This window comes from Salvelinus alpinus, chromosome 2, assembly GCF_045679555.1.
Source record: "Salvelinus alpinus chromosome 2, SLU_Salpinus.1, whole genome shotgun sequence".
Taxonomy (NCBI): domain Eukaryota; kingdom Metazoa; phylum Chordata; class Actinopteri; order Salmoniformes; family Salmonidae; genus Salvelinus; species Salvelinus alpinus.
Genome location: NC_092087.1, coordinates 22,217,262 through 22,232,076, shown reverse-complemented (window position 1 = coordinate 22,232,076; position 14,815 = coordinate 22,217,262). Strand labels below are relative to the sequence as shown.

At 40.9% G+C, this 14,815-nt stretch overlaps 1 protein-coding gene across 5 annotated transcripts; it reads left to right on the top strand.

Moving 5' to 3' along the window:
• The first annotated feature begins 736 nt into the window (after positions 1-736).
• LOC139556507 (transcription factor E3-like) lies at positions 737-14,199 on the top strand. Of its 5 annotated transcripts, none has more exons than XM_071370573.1 (10): positions 1,949-2,497; positions 3,344-3,439; positions 7,562-7,774; positions 7,924-8,148; positions 9,556-9,651; positions 10,888-10,999; positions 11,214-11,270; positions 11,398-11,473; positions 11,659-11,806; positions 11,905-14,199. In XM_071370573.1, the coding sequence occupies exons 3-10, from the start codon at positions 7,583-7,585 to the stop codon at positions 12,355-12,357; spliced, it is 1,359 nt and encodes a 452-aa protein (XP_071226674.1). In that variant the 5' UTR covers positions 1,949-2,497; positions 3,344-3,439; positions 7,562-7,582; the 3' UTR covers positions 12,358-14,199. The 5 variants fall into 5 exon arrangements, with proteins under 5 accessions (XP_071226682.1, XP_071226674.1, XP_071226688.1 ...); XM_071370587.1 differs by having other exon boundaries at positions 3,344-3,466; positions 11,220-11,270; XM_071370555.1 differs by having other exon boundaries at positions 3,344-3,466.
• Positions 14,200-14,815: the final 616 nt, after the last annotated feature.

Below are 14,815 nucleotides of genomic sequence, written 5' to 3'. Positions count from 1 at the left end.
TTCTCATGTGAAGGAATTCTTTTTTAAATGGAATTTCCGGCAAGGGAGGTCAATTTAAAAAAAAATGGAATGATTTTTTAAATGGACCACCCTTGGCCGGAATTTCGTCACTCGTTCATCCCGCAATAATTGTGTTTTCAGCCACCGGTAGCTTGTGGGCGCTTTATATGTGCTACAGTCAATTATTTGTGCATGTCTACTTACATTAAATATATAATTATTAATGTACGCCTACTGTATGATAGCTAGCAAATGAATTAGCTAAATAACTTTAGCCTGCCTAGCTGTGTGATGACCCTCCCACTCTGTCTGCCGTATTCTCTCTTTGTTCTTGTTTCCTTATTAGGATGCCGGTGGGCGGAGTTGGGAGGGTCGTCAGCTACATGGGAAACACCTGGGCCGGGTGTCTCCCAGGATAAATCCACCACTTCCCCATTAATGGAGGAGACTCTCGCCATGCAGACACCTTTATAGATTTTGTTGTGTATCTTGGTGGTTTTTGGTTGTTTGCGTTGGCACTTTTCAACACCCTGCATTATCACATTCATGCTAAACACTCACTTACACTACTGATTACACACACCATTGTATATTGTACTTAGTTTACTTTATTTAATAAATATATGTTTAGTTATTCCTTATCTCCACGTTGTCTCTCTTTTGTTATGGGCTTTGAGCCGGTCCGTGCGGGCTGGAACTTCTGTAGAAGGAAAATGTTTTACGAAACGTGTTTGTGCCGTCATGTGCATTAGTAGCACAATTTAACTTATTTGTTTTTACTTTTATGTTGAGGTTTACATTTTTGGCTGACTTTTCTTAGCGGATGTACAATCGTTGAATTGAATTATGGGGAGCTTCAGGCCCCGGAGTGAACATAATTGTAGACTCGCAAAGCTGACTAAAAACGAGGGCTTATGTTGTAAAATTCCCTTGCTTGGCTAATCATTTGGAATGCCCGCCAAGATGGCGACGGAGATTCCCCCAAGGTCATAAGGCGAGGGTAAGTGGAAGAGGGTGTGTCTTTAAAGTGTTTGAACGAAGTCCATGTGTGTTCTGTGCATATAAAAACATATTGATTTGAGAAGCAAACTGTTTAGGAGTCTATTGGTTTAATTTACTGAAGCAACCACTGGGTAATAGTTTAAGTAAACTTAGACATTTTAATTTGCAGTTCTAATACCACAAATTGCTTTATATCGTGTTTCAAAATGCCTCACCCAAACATTTCTGATTGAGCTTTTGGAAAGCCTTTTCACCTACCAGCATATAAAATTGGCTTACTTTTTTCCTGAACAGAACAATGTCACAACAGTGTCGTTTTGGTTATAAGTAAGCGTGTCACTGTTAGTCTACACATGTTGTTTAAGAAAAATGTGACGAATAACATTTTATTTGATATTGGGTCGGGTTCATTTAATAAATAAATTGCTCTTCCTGGAAAATGACAGTAATAACAAGTGTACTGTAATGTTTTACTCAAATACCAAAAGGAGGGACTTATTTTGATAACATTAAACAGGAAGTTTGAACTTAGGTGTTGCTGGTGTACGGGTCCGTGCAGAAGCATCATTGACAAGCCAACTCCGTTTGCTATGTTTTCTGAAGTTATTTTACATTCCGCAATCAGCACATTATTAGCGAGAGCTAGTCCTGTTTCGATATGGTAATTAGTTGGTCTGTACGTTAGCAAGCAAAGATAGCTACTTGAGCCTGTTCTGCCACAATGGTGACTGATAATCTGAAATATTTGAAATTAAAAAATGTATTTTTTTTTTGTCGTGTCAGTGAATTACAGATTGCTATAACATATGTGGTTATCTGATACGTAAAATAAGATTGCTATAACATATGTGGTTATCTGATACGTATCAGATAACCACATAACTAACGTTATCCATGCAATGTAAAATCTGGCAGGCGTCAGCAACGCTGCTCTGCAATGGTTTCAGGCGTCAGCAACGCCTGGGCACAGGAAGATCTTTGCATAACGAGTCTTAATTCATTATTTTGTAACCTTAGCTAGCTAACATCGGTATGGCCTAGCTAGGCACCCTGTCATGTCAGTAAAACCCGTTTCACTTTTTACTCATTTTCTAACGTTAATCAGTCACTGCAAGTGATTTCAAATACGGATTGTTCAATTATTGAACTGGAATCAAACTAGTTAATTCAATGTAACGTTATATCCTATGTCTGCCCGCTCAGACTGTGGCGGAAGCTTTGTCTAAACGCAAGTACGCCTCGCAAGCGATACAGTTTTGGAAAAATATGGAACGTAATATCACTGACAAATAATTTTCTAAACACAAAATGTTAAATTACTATAGACTTTATGGCTAGCGTTCCTACACGGCCATATTTCCATTTTACATCGCTTGTTTACAGAGTCGGCGACTACCTGTGCTAATTAGCTATCTGCATCTGAACACCTGTGTGTAACGGAAGGATGCCACAAACATGTTGTAACTGAAAAATGGTCAACTTTCCACTGTGTAAAGTAAGTGTATATTTTGCATTTCTGAAAGTGTGACATGAAAGTAGAGGGCTTTGCTTCTAGAACCGTATCGCAGTTGAGAATCTATTCACGTTTAATTCCTTGGACTAATGGAGAAGACTTCTTTAGTATATTATTGGGCTCAATAAACCATTCTGATTAACAGTTGTCACTGCTAACTTAGTTCTGATCGTTTGCCTCGAGTCAAAATGTGTCCATAAGTTACCTACCTCATTGGTTAGAAAGCGCTAGTTAGCTAACTCTGACCAGAGGGGTATACTACAAAAGCTTGTTCAATTAGTGAGCTAGCCAGCTAACTTTGATAAACAACCAAACATAACTATTGCTTTTCAGATTGTAAGGAACATACAATGGGTTGGGTTGTTGAGTCAATTAGACGATGCCCATTATAAGCAACCACAAAAAAAAGTATTTTTTTTTATTTCATCTTTATTTAACCAGGTAGGCCAGTTGAGAACAAGTTCTTTACAACTGCGACCTGGCCAAGCTAAAGCAAAGCAGTGTGACAAACACCACCAGAGTTACACATGGGATAAATAAAACGTAGTCAATAACAATAGAAAAATCTATATACAGTGTGTGCAAATGTAGTAAGATTTGGGAGGTGAGGCAATAAATAGGCCATAGTGGCGAAATAATTACAATTTAGCATTAACACTGGAGTGATAGATGTGCAAGTAGAGATACTGGGGTGCAAAAATAAATAACATTATGGGGATGAGGTAGTTGGGTGGGCTATTTACAGATGGGCTGTGTACAGGTGCAGTGATCGGTAAGCTGCTCTGACAGCTGATGCTTAAAGTTCGTGATTTTTGCAATTCGTTCCAGTCGTTGGCAGCAGAGAACTGGAAGGAAAGACAGCCAAAGGAGGAGTTGGCTTTGGGGATGACCAATGAAATATACCAGCTGGAGCGCGTGCTACGGGTGGGTGTTGCTATGGTGACCAGTAAGGTGAGATGAAAAACCCTGCCTTATCTAGCAAAGACTTAGATGACCTGGAGCCAGTGGATTTGGCAACGAATAGTAAGCGAGGGCCAGCCAATGAGAGCATACAGGTCGCAGTGGTGGGTGGTATATGGGGCTTTGGTGACAAAACGGATGGCCCTGTGATAGACTACATCTAATTTACTGAGTAGTGTTGGAGGCTATTTTGTAAATGACATCACCGAAGTCAAGGATCAGTAGGATAGTCAGTTTTACGAGGGTATGTTTTGCGGCATGAGTGAAGGAGACTGTTGCGAAATAGGAAGCTGATTCTATATTTAATTTTGGATTGGAGATGCTTAATGTGAGTCTGGAAGGAGAGTACAGTTTAACCAGACACCTAGGTATTTATAATTGTCCACATATTCTAAGTCAGAACTGTCCAGAGTAGTGATGCTAGTCGGGCGATCGGTTGAAAAGCATGCATTTAGTTTTACTAGCATTTTACTAGAATTTAAGAGCAGTTGGAGGCCACGGAAGGAGTGTTGTATGGCATTGAAGCTTGTCTGGAGGTTTAACAGTGTCAAAAGGGCCAGAAGTATACAGAATTGTGTCGTCTGCATAGAGGTGGATCAGAAAATCACCAGCAGCAAGCGCGACATTGATATATACAGAGAAAAGAGTCGGCCCGAGAATTGAACCCTGTGGCACCCCCATAGAGACTGCCAGAGGTCCGGACAACAGGCCCTCCGATTTGACACACTGAATTCTATCTGAGAAGTAGTTGGTGAACCAGGCGAGGCAGTCATTTTAGAAGCCAAGGCCATTGAGTCTGCCGATAAGAATGCGGTGATTGAGAGAGTCGAAAGCCTTGGCCAGGTCGATGAAGACTGCTGCATGGTACTATTTTTTATCAATGGCGGTTATGATATTGTTTAGGACCTTGAGCGTGGCTGAGGTGCACACATGACCAGCTCCTAAACCAGATTGCATAGGGGAGAATGTATGGTGGTGTTCGAAATGGTCTGTGATCTGTTTGTTAACTTGGCTTTCGAAGACTTTAGAAAGGCAGGGCAGGATGGATATAGGTCTGTAACAGGATGACCGTGGCAGCTTTCCAATCTTTAGGGATATCGATACGATACGAAAGAGAGGTTGAACAGGCTAGTAATAGGGGTTGCAACAATTGCGGCGGATTATTTTAGAAAGAGTGTCCAGATTGTCTAGCCCACCTGATTTATAGGGGTCCGGATTGTGCAGCTCTTTCAGAACATCAGCTATCTGGATTTGGGTGAAGGAGAAGTGGGGGGGGGGGCATGGGCAAGTTGCTGCGGGGGGGGGGGGGTGCAGAGTTGTTGGCCGGGGTAGAGGTAGCCAGGTGGAAAGCATGGCCAGCCGTAGAAAAATGCTTATTGAAATTCTCAATTATCTCCGATTTATCGGTGGTGACAGTGTTTCCTAGCCTCAGTGCAGTGGGCAGCTGGGAGGAGGTGCTCTTATTCTCCATGGACTTTACATTGTCCCAAAACTTTTTGGAATTTGTGCTACAGGATGCACATTTCTGTTTGAAAAAGCTAGCCTTTGTTGTGTATATTGGTTCCTAACTTCCCTGAAAAGTTTCATATCGCGGCGGCTATTCGATGCTAATGCAGTACGCTACATATTTGGACAAGTTAGCTGGCTAACTCATTGATCCTGCACTAGCTGGAGAGGCAGAATTGTTCACTTCTTACTGTGATTATAGTATTGCCATATATAGTGCATTCAGACCTTGAATTTTACTACATTTTGTTATGTTACAGCCTTATTCTAAATTGATTAAATTGTTTCCCCCCTCAATCTATACACAATACCCCATAATGACAAAGCAAAAATAAGTTTATAAATGTTAGCAAATGTATAAAATTATTTACATAAGTATTCAGACCCTTTACTTTGACAGCAATTACAGACTAGCGTCTTCTTGAGTATGACACAACAAACCTGGCACACCTGTATTTGGGGATTTTCTCCCAATTTCTCTGTAGATCCTCAAGCTTGGTCAGGTTGGATGGGGAGCATTGCTGCACAGCTATTTTCAGGTCTCTCAAGAGTTGTTCGATTGGGTTCAAGTCCGAGCTCTGGCTGGGCCACTCAAGGACATTCAGAGACTTGTCCCGAAGCCACTGCTGCGTTGTCTTGGCTGTGTGCTTAGGGTCATTGTCCTGTTGGAAGGTGAACCGTCGCCCCAGTCTGAGGTCCTGTGTGCTCTGGAGCAGGTTTTCATCAAAGATCTCTCTGTACTTTGCTCCATTCATGTTTCCCTCGATCCTGACTAGTCTCCAAGTCCCTGCTACTAAAAAACATCCACACACCATGATGCTGCCACCACCATACTTCACAGTAGGGATGGTGCCAGGTTTCCTCCAGACGTGACACTTGGCATTCAGGCCAGAGTTAAATCTTGGTTTCATCAGACCAGAGAATCTTGTTTCTCATGGTCTGAGTACTTTAGATGCCTTTTGGTAAACTCCAAGCAGGCTGTCATGCCTTTTACTGAGGAGTGGCTTCCGTCTGGCCGCTATCCATAAAGTCCTGATTGGTGGAGTGCTGCAGAGATGGTTGTCCTTCTGGAAGGTTCTCCTATCTCCACAGAGGAATTCTGGAGCTCTTTGAGTGACCATCGGGTTCTTGGTCACCTCCTTGACCAAGACCCTTCTCCCCCGATTGCTTAGTTTGGCCAGGCGGCCAGCTCTAGGAAGAGTCTTGGTGGTTCCAAACTTCTTCCATTTAGGAATGATGCAGGCCACTGTGTTCTTGGGGACCTTCAATGCTGCAGAAATGTTTTTGGTACCCTTCCCCAGATCTGTGCCTCGACACAATCCTGTCTCAAAGCTCTACAGACAATTCCTTCGACCTCATGGCTTGGTTTTTGCTCTGACAGGCACTGTCAACTGTGGGACCTTATATAGACAGGTGTGTGCCTTTCTAAATCATGTCCAATCAATTTAATTTACTTCAGGTGGACTCCAATCAAGTTTTAGAAACATCTCAAGTATGAGCAATGGAAACAGGATGCACCTGAGCTCAATTTCTTGTGGCAAAGGGTCTGAATACATTTTTACATAAGGTATTTCAGTTTTTAATTTTTAATACATTTTCCAAAAATTTCTAAAAACCTGTTTTTGCTTTGTCATTATGGGATATTGTGTGTACGTACATTTTTTATACATTTTGTAACGCATCAAAATGTGTTGAAAGGGATCTGAATACTTTCCAAATGCACTGTACACTCAGTGGCCAGTTTATTAGGCACAACACCCCGTTCACAGGGCGTTTGCTCCTGCAGACAGTGAGTCAAGTGGCCGTGACTTGCTATATAAAGCAGGCATCGAGGCGTTCGGTCACTGTTTGATTGAACGTTAGAATAGGCAAAACGAGTGACCCTAAGCAACTTTGAGCGCATCCAGTCAGCGGCAGTCCTGTGGGCTAAAACCGCTTGTTTATGAGAAGTCGAAGGAGAATGGCAAGAATCGTGCAAGCTAACAGGTGGGCCACAAACAGGCAAATAATGGTGCAGTAAAACAGTGGTGTGCAGAACAGCATCTCTGAACGCACAACTCGTCAGTCCTTGTCACAGATGGGCTATTGCAGCAGACAACCACACCGGATTCCACTAAGAAGCGGCTCCAGTGGGCATGCAATCACCAACATTAGAAAAACATCCCATGGTCCGACAATCCCGATTCCTGTTGCGTCATGCTGATGGCAGAGTCAGGATTTGCATAAGCAGCATGGGTCCATTGCCCCATTCTGCCTGGTGTCAACGGTACAGGCTGGTGGTGTAAGGGTGTGGGTTATGTTTTCCTGACACACGTTAGGTCCCTTGATAACAATTGAGCAACATTTCCATGCCCCAAATAATTCAGGCTGTTCTGGAGGCAAAGTGGGGAAAGGACCCCAGCAATTCAGAATGTTGAACAAAATCCCATTTCAATTTACTCTGCAGGTTCATCGGGGTGTTGGAAATGTAATTTTGTTCATTATTCTGACTTGCAGGGCCAGGCCATATAAAAGCCAGAGCATATTGTGTGTGTGAGATATATATATATCACTTCTCTTCCCTCTCCTTTTTGAATCCAGGCTGCAACCCAACTCTGAGCCATGTCGTCACGCGTGCTGCTTCGGCAGCAGCTGATGCGGGAACAAGCCCAGGAGCAAGAGAGACGGGAGGCCCAGGAGCAGGCCTCTGTGGCTCAGCTCAGGGCAACTGACTCCACCCCTGCTATCGCTGTCACTCTGCCCCCAATAGCTGCTCGCCCTCTTTCCGCACAGGTGCCCGTGGAGGTTTTGAAGGTGAGGCTCCACTTCTAAAAGCTTCTCTCCAGAGGAACTACACTAGCATGGCATGCTACACCATTAAATTGCTGCGTATAACCTCCATACTAAGTTGTCATTCTCTGTTCGCTGTTTGACTGACATGTTCTAAATTTTCAATCTGATAGGTGCAGACCCACCTGGAGAACCCCACCAAGTTTCACATCCAGCAGTCTCAGAGGCAGCAGGTGAAGCAGTATCTCTCTGCCACCCTCTGCAATAAGGGGGCAACTCAGACCCTGGGTGTGTCTCCCCTGGCCCTGTCTAGCTCTGCCCCTGAGATGGATCCCATAGCCCGCAGTGCTCCCAACAGCTCCATGGCTTTACACAACCTGGGATCCAACAAAGAGGAGGTATGTCCCATGTTGTTCAGTTGGTAGAGCATGGCGGTTGCAGCGCCAGGCTTTTGTGTTCGATTCCCATGGGGGAGCAGTATGAAAAATGTATGCACTCACTACTGTAACTTCTCTGGATAAGAACGGCTGCTAAATGTCTAATTTAGATGTATGTAGTATGACTGAAGACCATTACACTGGAATACACCACTCACATTGGCTTGTAAGAAGCATTATATAGCTTATTACTTTCTCATGTGTTTTTGTTCTACCTTATGTTATTTTTAGTGCTACATTGATATTGATTACTGCTTTGTTGGGTTTGGAGCTTGCAAGAAAGGCAAAGGGTGGCTACTTTTGAAGAATCTCAAATATAAAATATATTTAGATTTGTTTTAACACTTTTTTGGTCACTACATGATTCCATATGTGTTATTTCATAGTTGTGATATCTTCACTACTATTCTACAATGTAGAAAATAGTAAAAAATTAAGAAAAACCCTCCAAACCCTCAACTTTTGACTGGTACTGTATTTTCAATAAAAGTTTAGGCTAAATGTCTAGACTGCTGGTCACTTATTTCTTAATTACTTTTTTGTTTGTTCTGTTGTGACATGCTTGAGGTCTCACAACTAGGATGCATGCCTTTGTTATCTTGCCCTGTTGGCTTGGTGTCACAGACTTCTGTTAAATACTACACTGGCAGCTTAATGATATCTGCACCTCTCTTGCACACACGCCTTTGCTTTGAAATCATGCTTCATAAGGGCAAGATAATGACTTGCTTTGTGTCAGTGTTCCTCCCCTATATGTTTCAAATAAGTAATTTCATATACTTAAATTCAAGCTGGCCTTTAACGTTTCATATTTTTAAAAATATTTTTATTTTTATTTTACCTTTATTTAACCAGGTAAGCTAGTTGAGAACGAGTTCTCATTTACATCTGCGACCTGGCCACGATAAAGCAAAGCAGTGCGACAGAAACAACAAAACAGAGTTACACATGGAATAAACAAACGAACACAGTAGAAAAATAATAAAGTCTATATACAGTGTGTGCAAATGGCATGGGGAGGTAAGGCAATAAATAGGCCATAGTTACAAAGTAATTACAATTTAGCAGATTAATACCGGAGTGATAGATGAGCAGATGATGATGAGCGTATGATTGTGTGTAAGTAGTGATACTGGTGTGCAAAAGAGCAGCAAAGTAAATAAAAACAATATGGGGATGAGGTAGGTAGATTGGGTGGGCTATTTACAGATGGACTATGTACAGCGCAGGGATCGGTTAGCTGCTCAGGTAGTTGATGAGTTAGTGAGGGAAATGTAAGTCTCAAGTCTCTTTTATTAGGTGTTCTATGAATATGATGCTGATAAGTTATTCTATGTATTGATTGGGGGTGTGTGTTTATCTTTCCAGATAGATGGTGTAATTGATGACATCATCAGCCTTGAATCAAGTTTCAGTGACGATTTCATGACATTAATTGAATTGGGGCTACAGCTGCCTAGTACGGTATGTGAAAATGTGTATTTATCAGTGTTTTTGTCCATTGCACTTGGGCTAATCCAATCATTCAGTGAAATGAAATTAACAACCAGCCTGTCATTCTTGGAATTATCTTTCTATATCTGTTGTCTTTGTTGATATTCTCAAACTGGAATTCGGTGGTGCTGTAGGAGTAAACATACACTTCTGACACTTAACTAGGACTCGTCAGGCCAGTGTTGTCTGGGTGGGGTAGCAACCAGGAGAGAGGAGAGTAGGACAAAGCATGCAGGGCATGGCAGCATGTGAAGTTGGAATGGTGGACAATGAAAAGAGGGTTCTGAAAATACTGCAACTATTTTAACAGTCAAGTTGTTATAGGGAAAGGGATTGAAGAGATTGCGCCCGGCATCAGAAAATTAGGATTTTAGTTTTGCTTCAGGAGCATAGGGGGGGAAAAGCGAGAACATTGAGGTAAATCAATCGTGTTGTAAGGTAGCAAAATGCCATTGTTAAGGAGAATGGACATTTAGCCATTTCTCTCACATTTATCAGGATTTATAGCCTACCGCAACACTTATCAGATTTGTTTGTTTCAAATGTGCTAATGCTTTTGGATAACTGTTAATCGAAGGTTCTACAAGGTTATTAGGCCTATACAAAATTGCGATGACTTGCTAGAAATTATGTTCTTTATAAGCCAACCAACCTGTGATATGGTAATTTAGTATCCTTGAAGGTCAAATATAGTACAGTAATACAATGTAGCCTAGCTTATACATGTTCTATTTCTACCAGGATAGGTCTTACAAGAGATGTTAGTACTTAAACATGTTATTTAAATTTTATTTTAAAAAAAATACAGGGAACAGTGCACATTTATCAACGTTTCAGTAAAAGTGGCCGTTTTAGCCAGCCGGCTAATTTTCAACCGCAGTCCCTGGGCAGGTTACTAAAAACAACTACAATAACAATACAGACAAACAATATGCAGAGCAACATAGGACAAGCAACACATACAGACAACATAATATTTTTTTTTAAATTAGATTTATTGGAAAAATAGGATGTTGAACTACCATTATCCTTTTGTTAAATTAGTATTCTGGTACACAAAGGACAAGAAAATGTAAGACAATACAAAATATGAATTAATTAATTAAAATTTAGTTTAATTCGTTTCCTTAAGAAGCTCATCCAGGTTGTTAGTATTCAACATTGTTTGCTTTGATGTTAATGCAGGGGTTTCCCTGTTTCTTACAGCTCCCCGGGAACCTCCTGGAAGTTAACCATAGTCCTGGAATGGCAGCACCTACCCTCACTGTCAGCAACTCCTGCCCTCCGGATCTAACCAATATTAAAAGGGAATACTCTGGTATAGTCTTGTTCCTTTACTAGGCCCCTGATCCTTATTTTATATAGCTCTGGAGATGAGCATGTTTGTTTGGATTATACACTTCTTATGTAATGTCCTACGTAACTTTCCATTTTATTGAGAGGGAAAGGTTCAATTCTAACTTGTGTAAATGGTAAAATAATTGGGTTTTAGATTGCACGGCAGCACCTCCAAAGTATATGTTATGTTTAAGATGCAGATAACAAAGCACTGGTGAAAGAGAGACAGAAGAAAGACAACCATAACCTCAGTGAGTCAAAGCTTTTTTACTCACTTCTGTTCTTAACCCACTATGATGCTAGCCAGCTCTTGTTCCCCTCGGAGTGGCAGTGAGTTTAATTAATCAATCTCTTTGTCTGCATGGTTTCTCTTGACAGTTGAGAGGAAGCGGAGGTTTAACATCAATGACCGCATAACAGAGCTGGGGTCCATAATACCCAATTCAAGGGACTTGTGAGTTTGTCATTCTTTATTTCTTATTCAGGACATTTACTTTGGATGAATTAATCAGTTGTGCTATTGACACAAATTAATTCTAGGAAATCTCAATCACAGTTAAAATTTTGGCCATGAAAAGCAATATTCAATTCGGAACAGATTTGATATTCCTCTTTAACAACCTTCTCTCATGGCTGTAGGGAGTTGCGCTGGAATAAGGGCACCATTCTGAAGGCCTCAGTGGACTACATCAGGAAGCTGCAGAAGGAGCAGCAGAGAGCCAAGGAGGTAGAGATGCGTCAGAAGAAGCTGGAACATGCTAACCACTGCTTGATGCTGCGCATCCAGGTCAGTTTTTGGAGAAAAAAGTAAGTAATGCTATCATAAAATATATTTAGTGATTGCTACTAATGTTCCCTTATTTCTGTTATTGTTATTTTGTGAAGGAGTTGGAAGTGCAGGCTCAGCTTCATGGACTCTCCAGCCCGATGTCCTATGGTCTGAGTTCAGACCCCTCCTTCCTCCAGCAGCAGCACCTTCAGCAGGGAGGTCATATACTTGGGCCCAGAACTGGAGTGGCCTGCTCCCAAACCTTTCTCAGCTTGGGTGATGCAGCCATGGCACAGGCCATCCCTACCTCCTTCCTCTCTCCACCCTCCTCTGACTCCCCTGTGGGTGTGACCATAGGCAGCCCCCTCGACCTGGGCAGTCTGAGCTTCGCCGAGCTGGATGACCCCTCCAATGCTGGGCTGTTCCCAGGCGTGGGGTTGGGGGACATCCTCATGGATGAGGGGTGCACACTGTCCCCTGAGAGGGTGGACCCACTGTTTTTCGTGACACCAGGTGCCTCGAAGATCAGCAGTCGTAGGAGCAGCTTCAGCATGGAGGAGGACTTGTAAAGGGTCTTATTGGGGTCTGCTTTAAAACAAACAGCCAATCGTTTAACTGAACAGGACTTTGATCTGAATCATGCATCAGTACAAAATAAATGACAATCCTTTCCTTTCTTACCAAGTTAATATTGGTCCCTGAACTTAGAAAAAGAAAACAAAAACTTTTCGGTACACGAATCAATAGTAATGCAATCATTTTCAAATGGAAAATAGTAAAATTAGTATTTGGATATGGACTATGGACATTGATTTGTGTTCTGTTTCTTGCAAGCCTCAACTCAACCAAGAGTTCCCTGCAGAGAAATTAAAGAGGAAATAGTGGTGGTTTAGTCAAGTATATTATTGGTCCTTGTAGAGCGTATACTTTGTGCACTTTGCAACTTTTGTGGGAAGAAAGCAATGAGGTTCTTGTATCTATTTAGTGAAATTGGCATGAACTACATAACAGGTGTGCTATTGAATTGAGATATTTTTTAACTGACTTGAATCAGGATTTGTTAGCTTAAAGTGTATGCCTTTTTTTTACATCTCAGAAGGTTTGTCTAACAAAAAATTTACCAAAGTAGTATTTATTAAATATATGGCACATAGTGATTGTGATATAATAATAAAAAATAAAAAAAACACATTTGATGACCTGTAAAAACAAAAAAAATCTAGATTTACTGTATCTTACATTTACTTTCAAAGCATGTTGCGCCTTTTCCTGTTGTCTGTATGCATTTTCTTTTAACGCTTTTGTCCGTTGAATGGTTGTACAGCTGGTCACTAACTCAACTAACAATGAACAAGAGAAGGAGAGAAGTAAAACAAAAGCTACTGCAGCCAGTCAGCCAAAGCAGGCCACCTTTCACAGAATGGTAATATATTTAAGTCATTATACGGGTGTGTTATATATTGTTATATAGTAAATGGAAGTATAGCTTTAACGTATGTTAATCTCTGAAACACTGCATGCTACATGTGTTTGTGTTGCAAAAACATGCACTGGGTTGTGTGCAGTAGTCTATTTCTGATGTCATATGGTCATTTGTGATGATATAAGATTATGTTGAATAAGATTTATATAGCTCACATAGACTTGGCCCCTAACTCTAGACATACAGTTAAAATTAATCCTTAATCCACTACTTTTTCCTTAGTCCTCTAATCTGAAAATGTGTATGGTCATGGGACTGTCTAACATTCCCCATGTTTTTCTCAGAGACTGAAATCTGTATATGGTTATTATCACTCCTCTAGCCCCCATAGTCTTCCTTTAATTTGTATTGACAAGCTTTTCAAAGAAAAGTACATTCATTACCTGTATATGTTTAGGAATCTGTTTCCATGTCTGTTTTATCTATTGCCATTGATGCTTCCGAGATGCTTCTCATTCTTGAAACAATGGTGCCTTTCCGCCATGTCAAGGAAGATCCCTGCAGTGTACTCTCCTAACACAGGCTTTTTTTATGGAGATGAAAATGTTTGAGACCAACAATGCAATATCTGTCTGATTATCTGTTTCTAATGCACATTGTAGTGTTTGTGTCAATTAATCCCTTAAAGGATGGGTTGCCAACTGGCGATTTGACACATACAATTTCATTTTTTCATTCATTGTCTGTGACTTGAATGTAGCTCTAATTTGAATCATTTAGAAAAATATCTATTTTTGCTGTTCTGATTTTCAGTTATGGTTCTGCTTTTACTGGAATGCAAACCTCTGACAGCCTTAAAGGGAATATATTGTTGTTGGACACTTTTTATATTTTAATGTGTATTGAGTTACTAGCTTTTTCTATGCTCAGATAAGCAACCTGTCTAAATCTACACTATTGTCTGGTGTGTTTTGTTTATTTTAAACGAGTGCTTGAATGCTTTTCACTGCAGTGATGCAATTACAGTTTCATGCTTGGTCTATTTAATCACGGTATTTCACAATGGAAAAAGGGTTTTCAGAGTGCATTGTGTCTCTATGGTTGGGCTTCATTGTTCCAAACATGCTTTTCTTGCATACCCTCTGCTTTCTCAGACTGGCCCTTGGATTTGGAATGTATTCAATGGGTAAAAGCAATATGGTAGTGTTGTGGCTCCTCCTAGCTTTGCAGGAGCTTTGTACTGGATTTTTGCAGATTGCATGACAGTGCTAGGAGGCTTAAAGCTTTATTTTCCCCAAACTACTGTAATAAAATTAAGGTGGGGAGTGGGGAGTCTCAAGGTGGGGAGTGTACAGAGTGTAGTTGCCTAAAAAAATACATATTCAATACATGAGTGCAATTGTTCAGAGAGAGGGTTTCTGTTGATTCATTTTAATGGCTTTTATTCCATTATCAATCATTTTTCTTGAATATCAGGGATGGAAACACAAATTTTCTGTAAATGTATACAGTATATGTATGTGACTTCTGAATATCAAACCATACTGTAAATGTGCCCTATCCTGTCAATATTTTACATTAGTAGAATTCATACAGTCGATTGT

Bases quoted from the DNA above. Each gene is read 5' to 3' on its own strand.
- LOC139556507 (XM_071370581.1), top strand. From the start codon at position 7,583: ATGTCGTCACGCGTGCTGCTTCGGCAGCAGCTGATGCGGGAACAAGCC. The intron at 7,775-7,923 runs GTGAGGCTCCAC...TCAATCTGATAG, and splicing joins TGCCCGTGGAGGTTTTGAAG to GTGCAGACCCACCTGGAGAA. The intron at 11,000-11,213 runs GTATAGTCTTGT...GTTATGTTTAAG, and splicing joins TATTAAAAGGGAATACTCTG to ATGCAGATAACAAAGCACTG.